Source organism: Babylonia areolata, chromosome 29, assembly GCF_041734735.1.
Source record: "Babylonia areolata isolate BAREFJ2019XMU chromosome 29, ASM4173473v1, whole genome shotgun sequence".
NCBI classification, from domain to species: domain Eukaryota; kingdom Metazoa; phylum Mollusca; class Gastropoda; order Neogastropoda; family Buccinidae; genus Babylonia; species Babylonia areolata.
The window spans coordinates 25,059,121-25,080,285 of record NC_134904.1 but is presented as its reverse complement, the minus strand read 5'-3'; the positions used below and the strand labels follow the sequence as shown (position 1 = coordinate 25,080,285).

The 21,165-nt window shown below is 39.2% G+C and overlaps 1 protein-coding gene across 1 annotated transcript in view; it reads left to right on the top strand.

The window, feature by feature from the left end:
• The window catches only part of LOC143302257 (DNA excision repair protein ERCC-6-like), a 139,389-nt gene that overhangs the window by 62,380 nt on the left and 55,844 nt on the right, over nt 1-21,165 (top strand). Inside the window, exons 12-16 of the mRNA XM_076616847.1 lie at nt 1,474-1,587; nt 2,886-2,934; nt 10,167-10,356; nt 19,600-19,748; nt 20,180-20,313. Coding sequence (XP_076472962.1) covers nt 1,474-1,587; nt 2,886-2,934; nt 10,167-10,356; nt 19,600-19,748; nt 20,180-20,313 — 636 coding nt within the window. The remainder of the gene's footprint in view (nt 1-1,473; nt 1,588-2,885; nt 2,935-10,166; nt 10,357-19,599; nt 19,749-20,179; nt 20,314-21,165) is intronic.

Genomic DNA, 21,165 nt, shown 5'->3' with positions numbered 1-21,165 from the left:
GGTTCAGTTCACATAAACAGACTGAACAGTTAGTTTGATGTGTCTGGATTGTAAAAATACTATTTAAATGAACTTAATCAGGTAGAAGACCTCTTTCTACTCATAATAATTTGCTAACTGACCATGTGATACGTGCATGGAAAAGGGGGTTGCATCATGTGCAAACAAATGCATTGAAAACTGTGTACAGTAAAGTAAATAGTCACAGTCAGCAGAATTACACAATTCTGAAAGCTCTGCTTGTGATTATGGACAGCTTTCGCGATGGAGAAGGATCTCTCTTGTCTGATGATTGGTTTGAAAACAAAGGTGATTGACAACGACAGTTATGAAACTAACAGCCCATTTGATGGTAATTCAGTCCGTCCATCCAATCAGACAGCGTTTTTGAACAACTGGCTATGACTGACAGAATTTGTGCAGCCAGTGTTGGAAGAAGGGAAGGAGAGGGAGAGGAGTGATGTAAGATGATAGGTCGAATGCCAGCCAGAGGTCATCAAAGGGGCGTGGATTTTGGGAAGAGTGAACTCACATTTCAAAGCAGACAGAAGGCAATCGACAACCACCAATGCCCCATGATTTTCACGAAACGCAGTGCTGAACCTGCACTGGCCGTGAAACACATGCGTTTTGGTTTTAACGCTTTTTTTTTTCGCTGAATCAGAGGGATGACTTGTTTGAAGAGGTGGCAAGCTGGATGCACAGCAGACACTTTAATCGGCCCATGTGCAACTTGAAAGGAGTGAATGTCATCAGAGAACTTCACCCTCTCACTTGCAAACGCTCTTTGCTGTCAAAAAGCTTGCCAGTTCAGTTTCTGGGACTGTGATTGACCTTTTAACTTGACTTTACCCAGTTTTGTCATTATTAGGACAGTGATTTACTTACATGTCTGCAAGAGCTGTGATTTGTTTTCATAAACTTACAGCCTGTTTTAATTTCTTCTGCAGGTATAATCTGACAATAGGCTTGCTATTTCTAGCTGTATTTTGTTTCTTTTCTTTATGGACATCATTATGTAGAGGTGAAAACAGACTTTTTTGTTGCACAAAAATTTTATCTTGACTTTACATGCCTGAACAGTTACCTACAGTCAACATAATTTGGGGGGGGAAAGCCCAGAAGCAGAATCTACACTCATTTTCCTTCACAAAAACATTTACTTTCTTTCTGTATCGCCCATAGCTTTTGTGTTAGAATTTTTTTTATTTATTACCCCCAAATCCTCTAAATTCCCTGGCAAGGGGAGAGAACTTTTTAACAATATTTTCTGGCACTGAACTGGTTAAAGCTACTTTTCATTACAAGATAAACATTTCCTTGTCTGAATTTGAAGGCTATTTTTACATGATCCTACACAGTTGTTGGCCTTCAAGTACATTCTTTATTATATTGTTACATGAAACTGTTGACTTTACAAGTTTGTTTTGTTTTCTGACCTGAAACCTGGATGGTTGACCTGGTACTGTGCAGGGCCATAAGGTGATGCGACTGGACGGCACTGTGAAGAGTGTGACTGAGAGAGATGAACTGGTGCAGAAGTTTCAGAGGAACTCCTCATACTCTGTCTTTCTGCTCACCACACAGGTAAGTTACGATGATTATACATGTCTGAACAGACTTAATTCATAGCAAGCTTATAGGATAGGTAGGCCTGATTGTGAACAGCATGTAATTGCGAACGGTTCATGTACGACACCGTTTCGAAGCATTCTCACCACACACATTTCACAATTTTGATATCGGCTTTGACCTTGTTCTGATACCTTGATGAATATCCATTCCAAGAACCAGTCAAAGATCAGCTATTTCCTACTATGTGCACTTTATTCGTGCACCACTGCCGACCAAGTTCACAAACTTGCTCTCAAAATCCTAAAATCAGGGGAAGCAAGCCATAAGACTTGAACTTGGACACAGTTTAAAATAGCTGATTTGACTGGATATATTGAATGAATTGTGCATTACTAGTGATGGGAGAATTAAGAAATCATGCAGGTGACAGGTCAGTTTTGACAGGAATCTCCAAAATAGTCTTTTTTGCAATTAGACCATAGGATATTTTAACATTATACCATGCTCCCTCCTCCGCCTGGGTAGAAAAAAAAAAAGCAGAATGTGCTTTATGATGATGTCGACTGATGTTTTTTTTTGTTCATGATGATGGACATATCGTGAACTGAGATTACCTCACAGACATTTTTTTTTTTTTTTTAGATGGGTCCTCCATCCTATTTTTTGCCATTTCCTTTCTTTTTCCTTTTTATCCCTTTTTCTTTCTTTTTTTCCCTGTTTTTCTAAACATTCATCCATTGAAACCAATATACAACACAAAATGACTGTAATAATTAAATAACAAAGAGTGGTATCTCTCTTCATGCACAAGGTACACAACTTATAAGAGCTACTTATGCTACCGATTCAACTAGTACACAGATGTATAACAGGAAAATTGAAACAAACCCAGACACTTTCCAAACAAGGAAGCCCCAGGCCTGTCCCTTTGTCCTGAAAAAGGAAGCTCGAGACTTGTACTTATACTTTTCAACACCTTAAGTAAACATAAAAATCAGCACAAAAAAAAAGTTTATGTCAGTGTCTGAAATTATCTACTGATGGACATTTTTTTCTGTTTTTTGGGTTTTTTTAACGTTTGATGCATGCTTACACCATTATATGTATCATTACCAATGTTCAAAGGACCCAACTCTTGCCTGCACCGTTTGCCAAAATGAGGGGTTACCAGCGGCCGTTTACCTCACAGACAGACATGTTTTATGGTTGAATGCCCGCTTTCTTAGTTGAGTTTACTTTTCTTTCCTTTTTAAATTTTTTTCATATTATAATCTTGTTGCTTGATGGTTTTGTTGTGTTGCATTTGTCAGGTGGGAGGAGTGGGCCTGACACTGACAGCAGCTGACAGAGTCATCATCTGTATGTGGGCCTTCATTCACTCCTTTTGTTATTCTTTGTGTGTGTGTGTGTGTGCGTGTGCATATGTGTTTGTGTGTATACTGTTATACGTATATGCTCAAGCACAGTTAGTGTTGAGTTATGCCAGTCTCTTTCTGTTCAAACCAGACATGGCAATATAATACTATACAATATGTAATACAATGATTATACCACACACTTATACAATATCATTTATTGATTCTTTTACAGTGTACATTTTTGTATCAGCTCATACACAAGTACATTAAAAATCACATACAAGTGTAAGTGCATAGAGACATAAAAACATGCATTTTGAAATAGATATGCACAACATACAAAACATTCATTTTAGATAGATGCATGCAGTTGATACATGATCTTTCTCCCTGAAGTGATTGTTCTCAATACACACACTCATTAGGACATGATAACCAGAAGGCTAGTAAGTTGACAACCCCACCTTGGTATGTGGAATCCAAGTTCATGGAGACTTGAGATCTCATGAGTCATATAAGACTTTGTTTGAATAATGTCTTCAATTGTGAATATGTAGAAAAATGATGTATGTGCTAGCATGTGACTTATCTCATTTGGTGCCACATCTTTACAGGTGAGGAAATGAATTTGAGAGAGTCTTCCTTCACCAGTCTTTGGCTTATGTCAGTGTAATAATCTTGTTCTAACAGTTCTGTAGGGGGGCGGGGTGAGAGGGCGGGTAATGGGGGTGTGGGGGTGGGGTGTCTGTGGTAAATTTTAACAAACTTGTTTTCTTGGGGGGAAAATTGTAAAGAAGCCAAAAGTGTTTCCAAAGTCAGGTTACCATTATATTTCCATTTCTGATGCACAGGACATAACGTTTATCTGACTTAGGGACAAATTGAATAGTTATAATTTTATCTTTTTATTTTTGTTCAAATATGAAGTTTTGCTTAGTATGGAAGTATATTGCTTCATTTATCTGCTAGGAACAGCAGCATTGGGCCAAGTAATGAGACATCAATCTGAATATTCTATGGGAATTTTTTTTCTAAATAGATGGATCTCAGTCATTGAAACATTACATTTTAAAGTTTGACATTAGACCTAAAAAGACTTCTGTGTTCTGCACTTTTTATTTGCCCAAATAGTCGTTTTGTCTGTAAACAGCGTTAAGCCTATTAACCCCTAGGCTGCCTGCATGACGAGATAACTCATCATGGCAAGCATGTATGCTTCGCTGCCACAATGACGAGATAACTCGTCATCGAAATATTCTGACTTTTCCCTGCTTTGCATTCAGTTCTTTGACAAAAATGCTGGTAGCTTTAGCTTGGGGAATCTTTCTGGATTCTATTCATAGCTAGAAACACCATCTGCGTCATAAGGCAGTCCTTTATTTGAACGTTTTGGTTGGGTTACTGGCCGCAGTCTTTGCCTGGCTCCTCTCCTCGCTCGCTCAACAAAATGTCGGACTGACTCCGTGTTCAAGGCATGCGATTGTGACGAACTAAATCAACCAAAATTACTTTCTTTAGCTGATGCTCAGAAAGAATTGGAGCATAAATTCGAAGGAGAAGAAAGTGGTGAACATTTATAGGACGATTTGATAGAAAATAAAGGGAGCAATCAAGAGAGTGGCCAAGATACAACTATCAGTGAGTGATGCAGGCTGTTCAATTCTAGCAGACGACAGGTCACCGAATTTTTAGCAGGGCACCGAATGAGCTATTTTCTTGGCACTCAGCCAACGCGGTCTGATGAAGTGACGGTGTGAGAGGGGTGAAGAGGAGGGGGGTGGAGACTGAGGGGGCGTGGCCTCACATCCATATTATCACTTGCAGAAGTCACAATGCATCTATTTCTTTTTCAGTTTTTTTTATATTGTGGTTGTTCTAGTATGATTTTGTGTGTGCAGATATCCATTTGTCCAGAAAATGATATTTTTGTGCAAATTACCAGACTAATGTTTGTAATGAACAAGTTGAAAATGTGACAAAAAACAAAACACTGATTTCAAAACAACAGCATGTCACTTAAAATGCATAAAATGGGAAAACATCATGTGTTTTGTATTCTTTATTCATTTCCCTTTCAGAAAATATATACTTTTATGGGTCTTTCTCCAATAACAAAGAGCACAGAATTTTTTGAAAATTTATACCCGTTTTTTGTGAAAAAACCCTGGCAAATAGATTTCACTTAAATCTTATTTTCCTGGCAGCGAAAGGGTTAATATTCATAGTGAGCATGTACTTTTGATTGATAATTCACAATAACAGTGAAAGGAGGTGAAAGTAGCTGCTAAATTTTATTTAGAGAAAGACTTGTGCTGGCATCATCACTTAATGCATAATGTCTCTGAGCAACCATCAAAATTCAGCAAACCTGAATTACAGTCCATAACTTGTCAGACACATATGCATATAAAATCTTTTTCAAGTATAGAAACAATTGTCAAATTCCGCCTCTATTTTGAGAAACTGTCCAGACTTTTCGAATATAATATTTATGAGCGTTTGTTTTAACAGATTCTGACAATTAGTAACATGTATATTTAATCATCATTACTCTTTGAAATTTTTAAATTTTTATGTCATCCTTGATCAGACAGACAGGTGGTGATGTTCCTTCACTCTGTACTGTTTGGGGTGCAAGAAAGCGTCTGAAAGAAATGGACTTGTCCAGAGTGATTATTGTGCATATTCAGCCTGTAAATGTGTTTCCTAATTTTGTTATGATTTACCAAAGCTAAAAAGTTGTGATAAAGACAGGGAAAGTTTGAAACTTTGATAGATCTATATATTGATTTTAAAACAAAGAAATGTCAATCAATTGAAATGCCATTTGATGGGGCTGCTTAAGATAGCATTTCTGTTTCCAGCACATAACTATTGGTTCCACATACACTCGTTTCTGATAGTGTGCACAAATATGATTTGGATTGTTATGTACTGGTAACATCCCAGCCCACTTCCACTGTCAGTGTTTTTGGATTTTTGTTGTGCAGCAGGAACCACATGTCAGCTGTGAAGGCTATGCCTCTTGTTTTCATTTCTCTTAGCAAACAAAACATGCCCATCACTGCTTTGTTCACTCAGGACATTTCTGTGGATTCTGACCGGACTGCTTGTACATTACATTCTGGGTTGTTTTTTTAATCATTTGTTTTGTTTTTTAACAGTGTTCTTCATAGTAAGCAGAAGACGACATAAAATGGATTTAAACAAAATATTCAGATTGCTGTCAAGTAACTTGTCTGGATAAGGTTAAATCAAAGTCGATAGTGCTCAGCAGAGGACATTCTCAAAAACAACCATTTGGCTTTGGTGTCTTCAAGCAGACAGTAGACCAACATCTTGCAATGCATGTAGCTGAAAAGAGGAAAAGTGATGAATGCAATTAAATAACAAAAGCATTTTCTTTTTGTTCACACAGTACTTAACTGCCCTTATATCCAGTTGTCTAGTGCTGTCAGTCATTGATGAGCAACTTATAATTTTTTTTTTTAAAGTGCTTTATTGGAGTGATTTAAAAATGTCTCCTTTTATTCCAGTCTTTTGACGAGTTTTGTATTTTGGAACACTTTGTAACAAGTGGTGTTTTTTTTCTCTCGTTGTGACTTATTTTTGACTCACTTGTGTAAACAAAGTGAGTCTATGTTTTAACCCGGTGTTTGGTTGTCTGTGTGTGTGTGTGTCCGTGTGTCTGTGTGTCCATGGTAAACTTTAACATTGACATTTTCTCTGCAAATACTTTGTCAGTTGACACCAAATTAGGCATAAAAATAGGAAAAATTCAGTTCTTTCCAGTCATCTTGTTTAAAACAATATTGCACCTCTGGGATGGGCACAAAAAAATAAAAAATGAAGCCTAATTATATGCAAACTGCATTTACTGTTATGTTTATATTTTTTGTATTCTCTAAACTTGGCACTTTGATCTGATATTCTGACCCAACAACAAGAGCAGTCATTATTATCATTTTTTGTTCAAACAGAAACTTCTTTTGCTAAGCATGGAAGTTTTATTTATTTTGCAAACGTTTTGGTGCAGATAGTAAAAAAGGGAAATTACTCTGTAATTAATGCTAGGGGACTTAATTTGCTTTAAACTGATCTTTCTCATCTTAAACATTACATTTTGAAATTATACTCAGTACATAAAAAGCTTGGATTTTTTTTGTTTTTAAGTGGATCACAAGTGAGTCTTGAAGGCCTTGCCTCTCTTGTTTAATGTTTTTTATTCATTGAGACATCTTGCTATAGCGCATATTCATGAAGCTCTATGCGCTTTACAATAGCACTAAAAAGATTCACTGAAACATCCCCACACAAACATATACATATGATTTGAAACATAGGTAAAAGAGAACAATTAAAAGAGATCATGTCCTTGAATAAATCAAGAAATGTGTCAGATATAAAAAGATAAAACGAAATAATAACAACAATGTAGACAATTGAAACACGCACAGAAGCATGCATGCATGCACATACAATGTATATATACAAAACACAAACACATACACGCAAGCACACGCTCGTACGCACGCATGCATACACACACATGCACCGACAAACACGCATATACACACACACTACTCGCGCACTCACGCAATGACATTTATACACACGTGTGTACACGCATCTATGTGCACATATACACACGAATACAGGTCAACAATCAAACAAAGCAGACGAACTATGACGTTACATGATAAAACAGTTCCTTCTAAGCATTTCCTGGAAGAAACATTGTACATAAAATATATTGATTAAAACTAGAAAGATGAAACAGATGTTCTCACACACACAGACACGTGCACACACACAACACTCACACAGAGCACACAACACAACACATGCACGCACGCACGCACGCACGCACGCACACACACAATTGAAACAAACGAACTACCACATTATATGATAAAGCAATGTATATCAAACATTTCCAGTAAAAACGTATGTCCTTTACTTAAACTGAAAATGTGAAATATCTGTGCATTGTAAAAACACTCATACCCCAGCCACCACCACCACCCCACATACTCAAGTACTCACACACACACACACACACACACACACACACACACAGACAGACAGAGACACACAGACAGAGACACAGACACACACACACACACACACACACGCACACACTCTCTCTCTCTCTCTCAACAATAACAAATGCACGCGCAGATGAACAACTGAGTAAACCAACTACAATATTACATCATAAAACAGTGTTAAGAATTTATCACATATATTTTATATATTCACTCAAACATCCCCACACAAACATATGCATGTTATTTGAAACATAGGTGAAAGAACAATTAAAACAGATCATGTCATTGAATAAATCAAGAAATGTATCAGATAGGATAAAACGAAATAACAACAATGTAGACAATTGAAAGACGCACACATGCACATACATACATGTATACATGCATACAAAACATACACACACATGCGCACTCGTACGCACGCATGCACACACATAGCACCGACACATGCATACACACAAGCACTACTCACGTACTCACGCAATGACATACACACACACATACACACCTACACGCACATACACACACACAGATCAGCAATCGAACAAAGCAAACAAACTATGACATTACATGATAAAACAGTTCCTGTTAGACATTTCCTCAAAGAAACATTGTACATAACAAATATAGATTAAAACTGGAAACTCTCTCTCTCTGTCTCTCTCTCTCTCGAAGGTTCATTCCTTTGCATGTAAACATTTTTTGAGCATACCACTTAGAGTACCAAACAAGTTTGCATACAGAGACTTAGGAAGTTATCCACTCAATAGTGCTATGAGGTGTATCAGGTACAGGCTAAGGTTGTTGAATATGAATGTGCATCGATTACCCAGACAGGCATATTTGATGTTGTTTAACCTGGACGAAAGGGGGGAAAATGCTGGATGTCTTCGTCAAAAATGCCTTATTTAGACTTGGATTTGGGTAAGTCTGGTTCCAACAGGGCGTTGGTTGTGAGCAAACTTTTTTGTCATTATTTAAGCAAAGAATGAAAGATATATTTATTGAAGAGTGGGACGGGTAAGTAATGTCTAAAGATATATATATATATCATAACTATAGACTGTTTAAAACTGGTATTGAATGTGAGCAGTATTTTGACTTTGTGGATAAAAAGTGTTTTAGGGACTGTTTGATAAAATTATGGCTAGGTTTGCACCCAATAAATGGATCATTTTTCAGAACATTCAAATGTAATTCAAATTATGCATGTAAATGTTGTAATGTGGTCGAAGATGAAAATATCATTTTATAAACAGTTGTGACCTCTACGGCAAAAACATCTGAACTCTGAAGGTCAGTCATATGTTCACTTGCTGAAGAATGGTTCTATTTATAGTATTCATAAACTCTATGTTTATATATTTAATGCCCAGAAGATATGACAGGAATTCGTTGACAGCAATGAAGAAATTTAGAATTAATTTACAATGCACAAGAGGCACTTTTGTTCAAGTTTAAGTTAGTATGTATTTTACATTGAGTTGTTGCTACGTGATCACCATAGTGTGTACTTTTGACCTCTCTCTCTCTCACTCACTCACTCACTCTCGCACACACACACACGCACACCCACCCACTCACTCACTCACTCACTCACTCCCTCCATCCCTCCAACAACAACAAAAGCACACACAGATGAACAACTGAGTAAATAAATTACAACATTACATCATAAAACCGTTTGTGTTCAGAATTTCTTACATATATATATATTTATACATTAGAACACACACACACACACACACACACACACACACACACACCTGTACACAACCACAAAACACATACTTGCACATACCTACCCACCCACCCACCCACCCGCACACATGCTATACACAGACACAAGCATCTGGGCGTGCAAACACACACACACACACACACACACACACACACACACACACACACACACACACACACACCTCTATACTCAGTCAACACAGGAAGTAGTTGTGAACAGACTTATCCTGTTTATGCAACAAACTACATGTTTTATGTTAGACACATCCAGTAAACACAAGAGAGAATATAAACTGTTATGTGAACCCATGAAGCACATTACTGGTGTATGTCGGATATACAACAAAGAATACACTGACAGGAAGAATACAGTATAGTGGTGATAAAATAATTATGGCTGTCTAAATGTGCATACTGATACTATATATTATCTGTGAATCAGATGATCCCAGCTGGAATCCAGCGACTGATGCACAAGCTGTTGACCGTGCTTTTCGCATTGGTCAGACGAAAAATGTGGTCATTTACCGTCTCATCACCTGTGGTACGGTAGAGGAGAAGATCTACCGCCGGCAGATTTTTAAAGACTCCATCACACGACAAACCACAGGTGGCACTAAAGATCCTTACAGGTAAGAGACATTTGGAGCATCTCTGTGTTCTTTTGCTTAACATCTATCCACATTTGTGATTTTTGATGAAAATCCATCATCTTCCCCACCCCATCTTGAGATGGTTGAGGTTAGACTTTGCAGCTGATGCCCATGCTGATGTCCCGTACTCAACTACAGGTCGAACTCTCCCCATATAGAGTCTCTTTAGGATACGTTCATCAGCCCCCCAGTCCGTCCCTGCACGTTTCTTCTGATCGCCAGTCTCAGCTTGGCCCTGCTACAGCATCTGGTGATCTGCTGTTTCCAAGTGAGCCTGCGGTCAAAGGTCACTCCCAGGTAGGTAGGTGTGGGTTCCTGTGTAAGCCTTAGGTTGTTCAGTGTCAACTTCGCCTCTTGCTTCTTGCTGGATAGGCTGAAGACTGTGCAGGTTGTTTTGCTTGAGTTGATAGAGACAAGCCATTCCTTGGTCCAGTTGCTGATCTTGTTAAGCGCAGTCTGGAGGCATACCTGTGCTGTAGTGGTGTACTCTTCAGAGCACCAGAGTACCAGGTCATCTGCGTAGATCGCTCCTCTGATCCCTCTTGGCCAGTTCTCTGATGATGTCATCTATGAAGATGAGGAACAGCGTTGGCGAAAGGACTCCTCCTTGTGGTACTCCCTGTCTCAGCACCTTCTTCTTGCTCTTCTGGCTCTGAATCTTGACTCGGGCTTGGCGGTTGTGTAGGTACTGGTTGATCCAGGTGTACATCCTCCCAGACACACCACATCGCCGTAGTCTGAGCCTGAGTCTGTCCTTCCAGACTTTGTCAAAAGCCTTCTCCATGTCAATCCAGACAGCAAGCGTGTTCTTCTTTTCTTGGAATGCGTCCTAAATGCTTTGAGTGATGAATGTGATCTAGTCTTCTGTTGATCTGTGTTGACGGAAGCCTGCCTGTTCCGGGCTCAGCAGCTGATACTCCTCATGGTGCCAGACAAGCCTAGTGTTGACAAGTCTCTCCATCAGCTTTCCTAAGCAGCTTGTAAGGCTGATGGGTCTGTAGCTGTCAGCCTTTGACTTGTCCTTTCCCTTTTTGTGAATAGGGATCATGTCTGCTTCCCTCCAACACTGTGGTACCGATCCTATCTTCCAGCTAGAGTTGAAGATTGTTAGAAGGACTGCCTTGCTCTTCATCCCAAGATGCAGAATCATTTCATTTGTGATTCTGTCTGGTCCAGGTGACTTCTTCAGGTTGAGGCTCTGCAACACTTCTTCCAGCTCTTTCTCTGTGAAAGCTGAGGTCATGACTTCCTCTTGGGGCTTTTTCTCATGAAGTTCACCTTGGGCCCTGTGCCCTGCAGCTCTGTGTTCAGGAGGGACTTCCAGATTGCTGATGTTTTCATAGATGTCTATGAAGTGGTCTGCTGCTTTCTTTGCAGAGAGGTAATTTCCATTCTCTTGTATTGTTATTGTGGTGTGACTTGTTGTTTCGTTGCTGAGGGTTCTAGCCAGTTTCCACAGCTTGCTGCCATCCTTGTCAAGATTTAGGCTTTCAGTTTTCTCTTGCCAGCTTTTTTTTACAGCTTGTGCGCAGGACAGCTTGTATCTGGCAGTTACTTCCTTCAGCGCTATGTTATTCTCTAGTGATGGCTGCTTTTCTGCTCGGTCCCTGGCTTCCATAACGGCATCTTCCAGATTCTGGAGTTCCTCCATCCAGTAGGGCTTGTAGTCTTTGCGTGCTCCTCTTGAGATGGATTCTATAGCAGCTTTCAAGACAGCCTTTGTGAAGTCTTGAACCATCTTGTTTGAGTCCTTCTGCCTGATGTTGATTGGCTTTGTGTATGTATCTGTGAGGGTCTCAAAGAGAGTCCAGTCCACCTTTCTGTAATTCCAGCAGGGAACACTTTGCTTGAGGAGCCTGCAAGTTGAGGTTGATAGAGAGTTTTATGGGCTTGTGGTCACTTCCTCCAAGCTGATTGAGGACTGTTCTTGTGGTTCTGATGAACAGGTCATTGGTGATGAACGCTAGATCTGGTGTTGATGTCATCCAACGTCTAGAGTAGAAGGTGGGTTCATCATCTTCTTGGTTGATGAGATGAAGATGTATGTCAATCTGCCAATCCTCAACTTCTTCGCCTCTCCCGTCCGTCTCCTCATAGCCCCATCTCTCTGAGTGACTGTTGAAATCTCCCACCACCACACAGTTGTTGTCTGGGATGTTCATGTATGTGAGGGAAAGATCACAATATTGAAGGCAATAGACATTGTAGATCCTGATGTTGTGTTCCTTAAGGACTATATCAACCCCTTGGATCTCTGCCTGTTGATTGGTGTTGATCTTGGGTTCTTGTGCGGTGATGGAATTCCACACCAAGACAAGCACCCCTCCTTTGTTTCTTTCCTCACGGTCCAACCTGATGGTCTCGTAACCCCTCACTTGAAAGCGATGGTTTACGGTCAAATGTGTCTCTTGGACACATGCAATATCAATATTTTCTTTGTGCATCCTTTCTGCCAGGCCAAGTTTCTTCTTATGCACCCCTTCTGCATTCCACTGGAGAATGTTGAGCTTTCTGTGTGGTTCTGTTTGCTTGGCCCCAACAGGAGGAGGTCTCCTTCTTTGTCGCATGGGCATGCAGAATTTTCTTGTCTGACCACCGGTTGCTTGGGGTGGGCCCCTTTGAGGCATAGGGCCCGGCTCCCGGCCTCCCCGGCAGGTCTCCAAAGGTCAAGCGCCACATCGAGATTCTGTGGACTGCATCATCATGGAAGCATGGATGCGTGGTATCATGGTTTAAATTGCTCCAGTGGCCCGATACTGCCGTCTTCAGCTGGAGTTTTCTTTCGGGGTGCCTCATCCTTAGCTCATGGCCTGTACGTCCTGCCCTGTGAGCACAGGGGGGATTGTTTCTCTGAGGGTCCCACCCCGGGGCTAGAGGTTATAACGTGCGTCTTGACCGCATAATGAACCTGTCATAGGACACATGGGGTATTTCAGTGAGGACAACAGTGCCACCTGTTGACCCACCCCGTCCTGGCAGGAACATCGCCAGTTGGTCCGGAACTATTTATTTGGCCAGGCAAGCCTGACTTATATTGCAGCTAACCTCCATATCTGAGGGCCGTTCCCCTATCCACCACCCGGGGACCCACCGGGTTGGGGATGTTTGTCCCACTACTGAAATAGAAGCAGCCTGGTCCTGGACAAAAGAAGATGATGGGAAACACACACTGTCACTTTCAGCGCAGAATTATCTCCTCACTGAAGATTCACAAAGTTTGTTGTTTTGCTGTTCTGTTCAGTTTCTGTCCGTCCGAAAATAGCCCACAAAGTCAGAATTATAAACTGAGTGTGTGTGTGTGTGTTTGTGTGTTTACTGGCTAACCACATCACAAAGACATTGTGTTATAGACTGATTCAATGATTATTCACAGCACATACACTGAGACTGACACACAGAGACTGACTGAACACACACACACGCGCGCGCACGCACACATGCACGCGCGCGCGCACACACACACACACACACACACACAAATATTGTTCAACATTCTAATGAATGATCTACCAAAAAAACTAACGAAGAATGTTGTAATGGTTCAATACGCTGACGATATATGCATGTGGATGAAAGTTACAGTCAAAAAGAATACACCTGCCCGATATATGAATTACACAAAAAAGCTATATCAAAATGAATTAAACACAGTAGCAAATGATATGAGCGAGAATGGTCTGCAAATATCAACCAAAAAAACATGCTTGATGCTTTTTAATAATGATCAAGTCCAGCAACATTGCCTTCCTTTAAAATTTACGATAACACCTTGGAATATAAAAAAGTAGTTAAATTCCTTGGAGTGCATCTTACTTCAAAATTAACTTTGAATCATTATATCGATTACATTTTAACAAAGGTCAGGAAAACATTAAACTTTAAAATAGTATGCAAACAACCATGGAGCCAGGACATGTTCACGCTACTACACCTTTGCACATCACTTGTTCAGTCAAAACTTATATATGCACAAGAAGTATACTTCAGTGTGCCAAAATATTTATTGAAAAAAATTCAAAGCATAGACTGCAGAGCATATAACTGGCACTTGGCTAAGCAGTCAGTGCTTCCAGTAAGAAAACGTACAGTGCAGCGGGAGTATTACCATTAGAGGATCAAAAGGAACATGCGTGTAGTAAATTTGTCGTGAGAAGTTTAACGGATGAAAATGTTTTGGAATCAGAAATAACTCTCAAATCCGACCGCGATTTTCCAAAGAGAGCTAGATCTGTATCCTCTCATACCACACTGGGAACATACACGTCAAATATTTTAACAAATTCCGGCGTGAATAACCCCCCACATTTTGCTAAAAGGTCTGTGGTATCACCAACACCCGTATGGGAACTTCAAAGAGCGCAATTTGATATCGATCATACTGATCTGACCAAAGATGACAACATAAATTTACTTACATCGCATGTATGAATCCGTTTGGAAGAGAAATACCTTAATCATCTAAAGATATTTACAGACGGCACTGTTATAAATGATAGAGATGGTGCTGCTTTCGTTATTCCAGACCTTAACTTTCAAAACTCATTTCATCTGGGAGAGAATAAGTCCATCTTCACAGCTGATCTAATAGCAGTTCTAATGGCGTTAAATTTCATGATAAAAAGGAGCTAGAAGTTCCATGAAGGAGTTGGATTTAAATATTTCGCTTTCTCTACAGGAATGTTACACCATGGTAGAAAAAGTCCAATGGTCAAAATTTTGGTTTGAAGAAAAACACACCGGTAACTCAGAGTTACATAAGAATATACATAAAATGTATGTTTTCTTGGGAAAACATTACCATAATGATTTTAATCAGAGGCAAATCATTTCTCTAATCTGCAGATGGAAAATGAATTGTTTTAAGACAAAATATGTCAGTAATGTTTCTTGCATCTGTGGTGCTCACATAACAGCCGATCATATACCAACTTGTGATATGTTAAAGTCTCACATCCCTGAACTGAAATCATCTTCAGTGTTGACGATCTTCAGCAGTCCATTGCTAATGTATGACTTTTTCACCTCCTTGTTAAATAGTCCAGTTGGTTCACTGTTATAGTTATTAGTTTTTCATTAGAAATGTGTTATACTGTTATGCCTTTTTTTTTTTGTAACAAAATTTAAATCAATCATTTTCTATATGTAACACACACGCATGCACGCGCGCACACACACACACACTTTCGTACACAGTAATTTCCCCGCCCCCTCCACCTCCTCGATTTTTTTCCTACCCTCATCTAATATCACTTACAGTGAAAAGACAAACTAAAGAATGAACACACACACACACACACACACGGTATGGTTTGAACGGTGCATGATCTAAACTCAGCACCTCAAAAAGTACAGACAGATGTAAACTGACCGGTGAAAGCAGGAACAAGGAAAGTTCTTGATGTCGCGCACCCACGTTTGCTGCCTCTGATTTCCACCGACAGCATGTTGCACGTTGTTGTTGTTGACTGGTTCATCATTTCTTTGATCATCAGAACCATAGAATCATCACTGTCGCTGTCGCTTTCTCCGTTTTTGAGTTGAAAATCAGGATCGCCATCACCCACACGCACCTCCTTGGTGTTGTCAATTTCTTCGTCATCCGTAACGACAACATCTTCAAGTAAATTGTCTCCATTTTCTCTGTCTTCATCTTCACCTTCTGAACAACTACCTTCATCGCCAGAGCCATTCTGAACAACTTCTTGAAGCACTTCTTCAAGTGACATGACCGTCCGCCTTGTCCGTTTTGACACCATCCTTGATAGCAAACAAAATGACGGGTCTCGAGTCCTTTGTTTCAAGTTGGGGATTCGACCGAATAATGCTAAGTCAGCATAAACTGGTCTAAAAATAGATGGATGATTGGTATGTGGAATGCTATGCGTTTTTTCCCCTCAGACCGTTGACGGGCAGTCTTGGTTACAAAACAAAGCTTGGCACGCAAATGCGCGTGCTGCGTGTTTAACTATAAATGGCGCTACCACACAGATATGCGTGAGTCGTGCCCAGCACAGCATCGTCCTCCGAGCATATATGCGTGGTACATTGTTATAAAGTTGATATAGTCATAAGTTTTTGCTGTGAATATAGAAAAATCTTTACCAATATGATAGTATTTCTCTACTTTTAATGATGGAATTATGAATGTTGCCCCTGCCTGCTTGTTATCAAGTACTGAACCATCTGTATATACTTTAATGTGATTTGGATAATTTTCTTGAATGTGAGATTTTACAAAAGCATGGAGAGCAGGTCCTTCAGCTTTCTTTAAATCTAGGTAATTAATGTCAAAGGGTTTGTTGTTCATCTCCCATTTAGGTATTGTCCTGTATGATAACCGAAGGGCAAATTGATTGGGTTCACTCCTGATGTTTTGAATATACCAGAGGTATAATACCTATAGTTGTGAGGGAGTGAATAGACTGTGCTCTTTTAGTGAAATGAAAGTTAGATTTTAAACTGATTTTGGCAATATTTGAATTTCGAACTGTTGTACTTTTCAAGATATACTTTGCTAATGCAAGTATAATTTGGTCTTCAAAGCCTGAAAGGGTAATACTTTAATTTTTGTGTATGTTTTTAAAGTTGAAGCATGGGCTGGAACACCAATAGCAAGCTTTTGATTATGCTGTGCTATCCACACTTTGTAATGTTTTCAACATGTATTTTGGTGCAGAAAAGAAAACCTCCGCGTGTGCATAGGTTAGCTTTGAGCATACTGGCAATGTTGCTAAGTGGACAAGTACAGAGGTATCCTGACTCCAGTGTTGCCTGCTAACAATTTTTGATAAGTTGGGGCTTTTTCTAGCCTTTGTCAAGAGGTATTCCAAGTGTAAATTCCATGTCAGTTTTGATGTGCGATATACACCAAGGAATTTCACTACTTGTTTATATCCTGTCACTGACTCATCTATTTTAAAAGTAGGTAATGTGTCTGTGTTATAACTGGGATTAAACATCTCTTTGTGTGTGTGTGTGTGTGTGTGTGTGTGTGTGTGAAGTTCCCTTGGTTGTTCTTAAGTGCATCTGTGCACTGTCTGTCCGGCTCAGTGATTTGTCAGACTTTTTCTGTATTTCTTTCTGTTTTTTGTTAGTTAAAACAATAAAACAAAGATATGAATGTATGTATATTTGATATGATACATTCTTTCATCACACCACCTGTTATTTTGAACCAGGAAACTGTTACAGTTTTGTGAGGTGTCACATATCTTTGTCAACGGGCAACGATAACTGAAGAGAGTTAAACTGAGCAGATGTTTTGATGCATATTAAAAAAATCATTTAAAGCCTGATAGTTTTCATTGAAACAAGCACAAAGTTGTAACGTGCATTTGTTTGTAAACACACACAAAAAAAGAAACAAAAAGTTAGTAATTTGTATGGATGCGCTGACAAATGTTGAAACTTAGTGAAGGGTAAGGTAACACATGAGTTGGTGGGTATCAGTGGACAGTACTTTCTCTCAAAACAGTAAACCTGTTTTCACATGACTTTTGCCCACTGATACAAATTAAACAAGAAAGGTAAGGCCTTCAAGATTCACTTGTGGTGCACTTAAAAAAAAAGAAAAAAAGAAAGATTATTTTTGATAAATTTAACCCTTAGGCTGTCTATATGATGAGATAACTCGTCATCGCAAGCATGTACACTTTGCTGCCACAATGACGAGATAACTCTGCTTTGCATTCAGTTCGTTGACAAAAATGCTGGTAGTTTTAGCTTGGGGAATCTTTCTAGATTCTATTCATAGCTAGAAACACCATCAACGTCTTGAGGCAGTCCTTTATTTGAACGTTTTGGTTGGGTTACTGGCCGCAGTATTTGCCTGGCTCCTCTCCTCGCTCGCTCAACAAAATTTCAGATTGACACTGTGCTCAAGACATGTGATCGTGGTGAACTAAATCAACCAAGATTGCTTTCTTTAGCTGATGCTAAAGCGTAAAGCTGAAGCGTAAATTCGAAGGAGAAGACAGTGATGAACATTTATAGGACGATTTGATAGAAATTAAAGGGAGCTATCAAGAGAGTGGCCAAGATACGACTGTCAGTGAGTGATGCCGGCTGTACAGCAATAGCAGTTGACAGAATGTGACTGAATTATTAGCAGGACACAGTGTGAGCGATTTTCTTGGCATTCAGCCAACACGGTCTGATGAGAACTGGATAAAGTGACCGTATGAAAGGGGTGAAGAGGGGGGGGATGGAGACTGAGGGGGCTAGTATGATTTTGTGTGTGCAGATTCCATTTGTCCAGAAAATATATTTTAGTGCAAATTACCTGACTAATGTAATGAACAAGCAGAAAATGTGACAAAAAACAAAACACTGATTTCAAAACAACAGGATATCACTAGGAATATGTAAAATGGGAAAACATCATGCATTTTATATTCTTTATTCATTTACCTTTAAGAAAATATATACTGTTATGGCTCTTTCTGCAATAACAAAGAGCACAGAATTTTTTGAAAATTTATACCCATTTTTTATGAAAAAGACCCACTGGCAAATAGATTTCGCTTAACCCTTTTGCTGCCAGGAAAATAAGCTTTGAGTGAAATCTGTTTGCCAGGGCTTTTTCACAAAAAACGGGTATAAATTTTCAAAAAATTCTGTGCTCTTTGTTATTGGAGAAAGACCTATAAAAGTATATATTTTCTGAAAGGTAAATGAATAAAGAATACAAAATACATGCTGTTTTCCCATTTTCTATATTTTTAGTGACATGCTGTCTGTTTCATAGAATCCGATTAAATGACGGAATGGTTAATCTGGGGAAAGGACAAGCAAACAAAGAACAACAACAAAACAGTATGGTTTGTGTGGTTCAAGATTTTGGAACATATTTTGTTTTGTTTTTTCTCTCAGGAAACCCAACGTAAATGATGACAGAATTTAACAAGGTAAAAGACTGATTACTTCCAAACTTTCAAGTTTGAGCTGTCCATGTGGCACTGATTGAAATCAGAGTCACTAGGGGTGACAAGGGATGTGATTATTCTGTGTTGTTTTTTTACTTTTGAGAAATCATTTAACCATTTTGATGAACAGTTGCGATTAAATAATTTGTTGGTCAAGTATACATTAATGACGATGATGTTTTGCCATAATATATGTTTAAGAATTGGGGCTTTGTAGTAAACAAGGAGATTTGATTCTTTGGTATTTTCCCAGTAACAAAAGCTTTGCAGTGTAGTGTACCTGTTTTACTGTTGCCAGGTACTTCACAAAACAAGAGTTGCGTGAGCTGTTTCAGCTGGAGGAGCACCGATTCTCCAACACACAGCAACAGCTGGAAGAAATGCATGGCCTTGACCGCCGCAGGGACCCAGAACTGGATAACCACATCGCTTTCCTTCATTCCCTAGGTTGGCAGAGAAAATGAAAAGACTGCAATATGACTGTGTCTGGTACAAAATCTGTGTTTTCAGTATATTTAGGGCAGAAATGAAAAGATGTTACTGGTGTGGGTTCAGTTGGAATTTTTTCTTCCTTTTCATATGCAGTGTAAGGTGAGGGAGAAAATGAAAATGTATCGTAGCTGTACAATGTAATTGTTCCATGATAAGTCATAGGTAGAGTGGTGGTTGGTCATGGTGAAAACTTTGTTTGATGCAGGAACTGGTATCAAACAGTGAGAGCAGCAATAGTGAATTTTCAGGTATAAAGTGATGGGTGAAGGAATGAAATATAGTCAAATGTGCTTGAGAATATTTCAGTATGATCATAGTGGAAAGTGTTTTTAAATCTGTGGGGTAAAGTGATGGGTGGTGATGGTGGTCACTTTGACTGAATGCAGATATCTTTGGGATCAGCGATCATGACCTGATGTTCAGCCAGGAGAGTCCGGTTCATGAGACAGAAGAAGACATGGTGCCCGGTGGAAATGTTGCTCCTGTGCCAGCTCAACACACTGACTATATTAAGCACAGGGTAAGAGTTCACAGCACTGAATATACATGCACCTGTAGTTATTGAAGGTCTTTGTAACTATCCAGATTATTCTCTTTTTTTTTCTGCCTAGCAAGTCCATTCACCTATATTTTTCTTGAAAGTTCTGAATATTTTCAGGCTGGGGATTTTTCTCATTGATCTGCGATTTTTTGCTAAAAAAGAGAAAAGAAAAGCCATTTTGCTATCCTTGCAGTTACACATCGTAGCCACAAGGCCTGTTGAAAAGCCATTTCAGATCTGTGCAAATACAGGGAGAAAACAAGAGAGGCAAGGCCTTCAAGACTCACTTGTGATACACTTCGTTAAAATGTGTTCTGTATTTGTTATTATAAAGCTTCGGGTAAAAAAAAAAAAAGAAAAAAGAAAGAAAAAAGTCCTGAAGGCAGATTCGAACCTCGCGTGTTCGGGTGAGAAGAAACTGACTTACCCAATACACTGTCGTGGCTCCTTAACTGACATTCAGAAATTTGATATTTAAACATGCTTTTTTAAGGGCGATAAATTAATTGCGGTATTCGCAGTGAGAACGCTGTTTAAATCATTATTCTGGTGTATCTTGGGCTTTCAAAAAAATCTTTTAAGGGCAATTAAAAATTCTTTTTAAGTCCGCGGTAAAGGAGACGTGGCTATCGCCGCAATCACACTGCAACATTTAGCCGTTTTCTCTGGATCTATATAGATGTACAAGTTTAGTTACACCCGCTGGGAATGTACGACACAGTCAATTCAATTTCTCTTTTATGTTTATTCTAGTTTCGTAGTTTAAAGTTGATATGAAAATTGAGGATTTTGTTAAACTAATAACATGTAGAGCCAAGTACAAGTACTTCT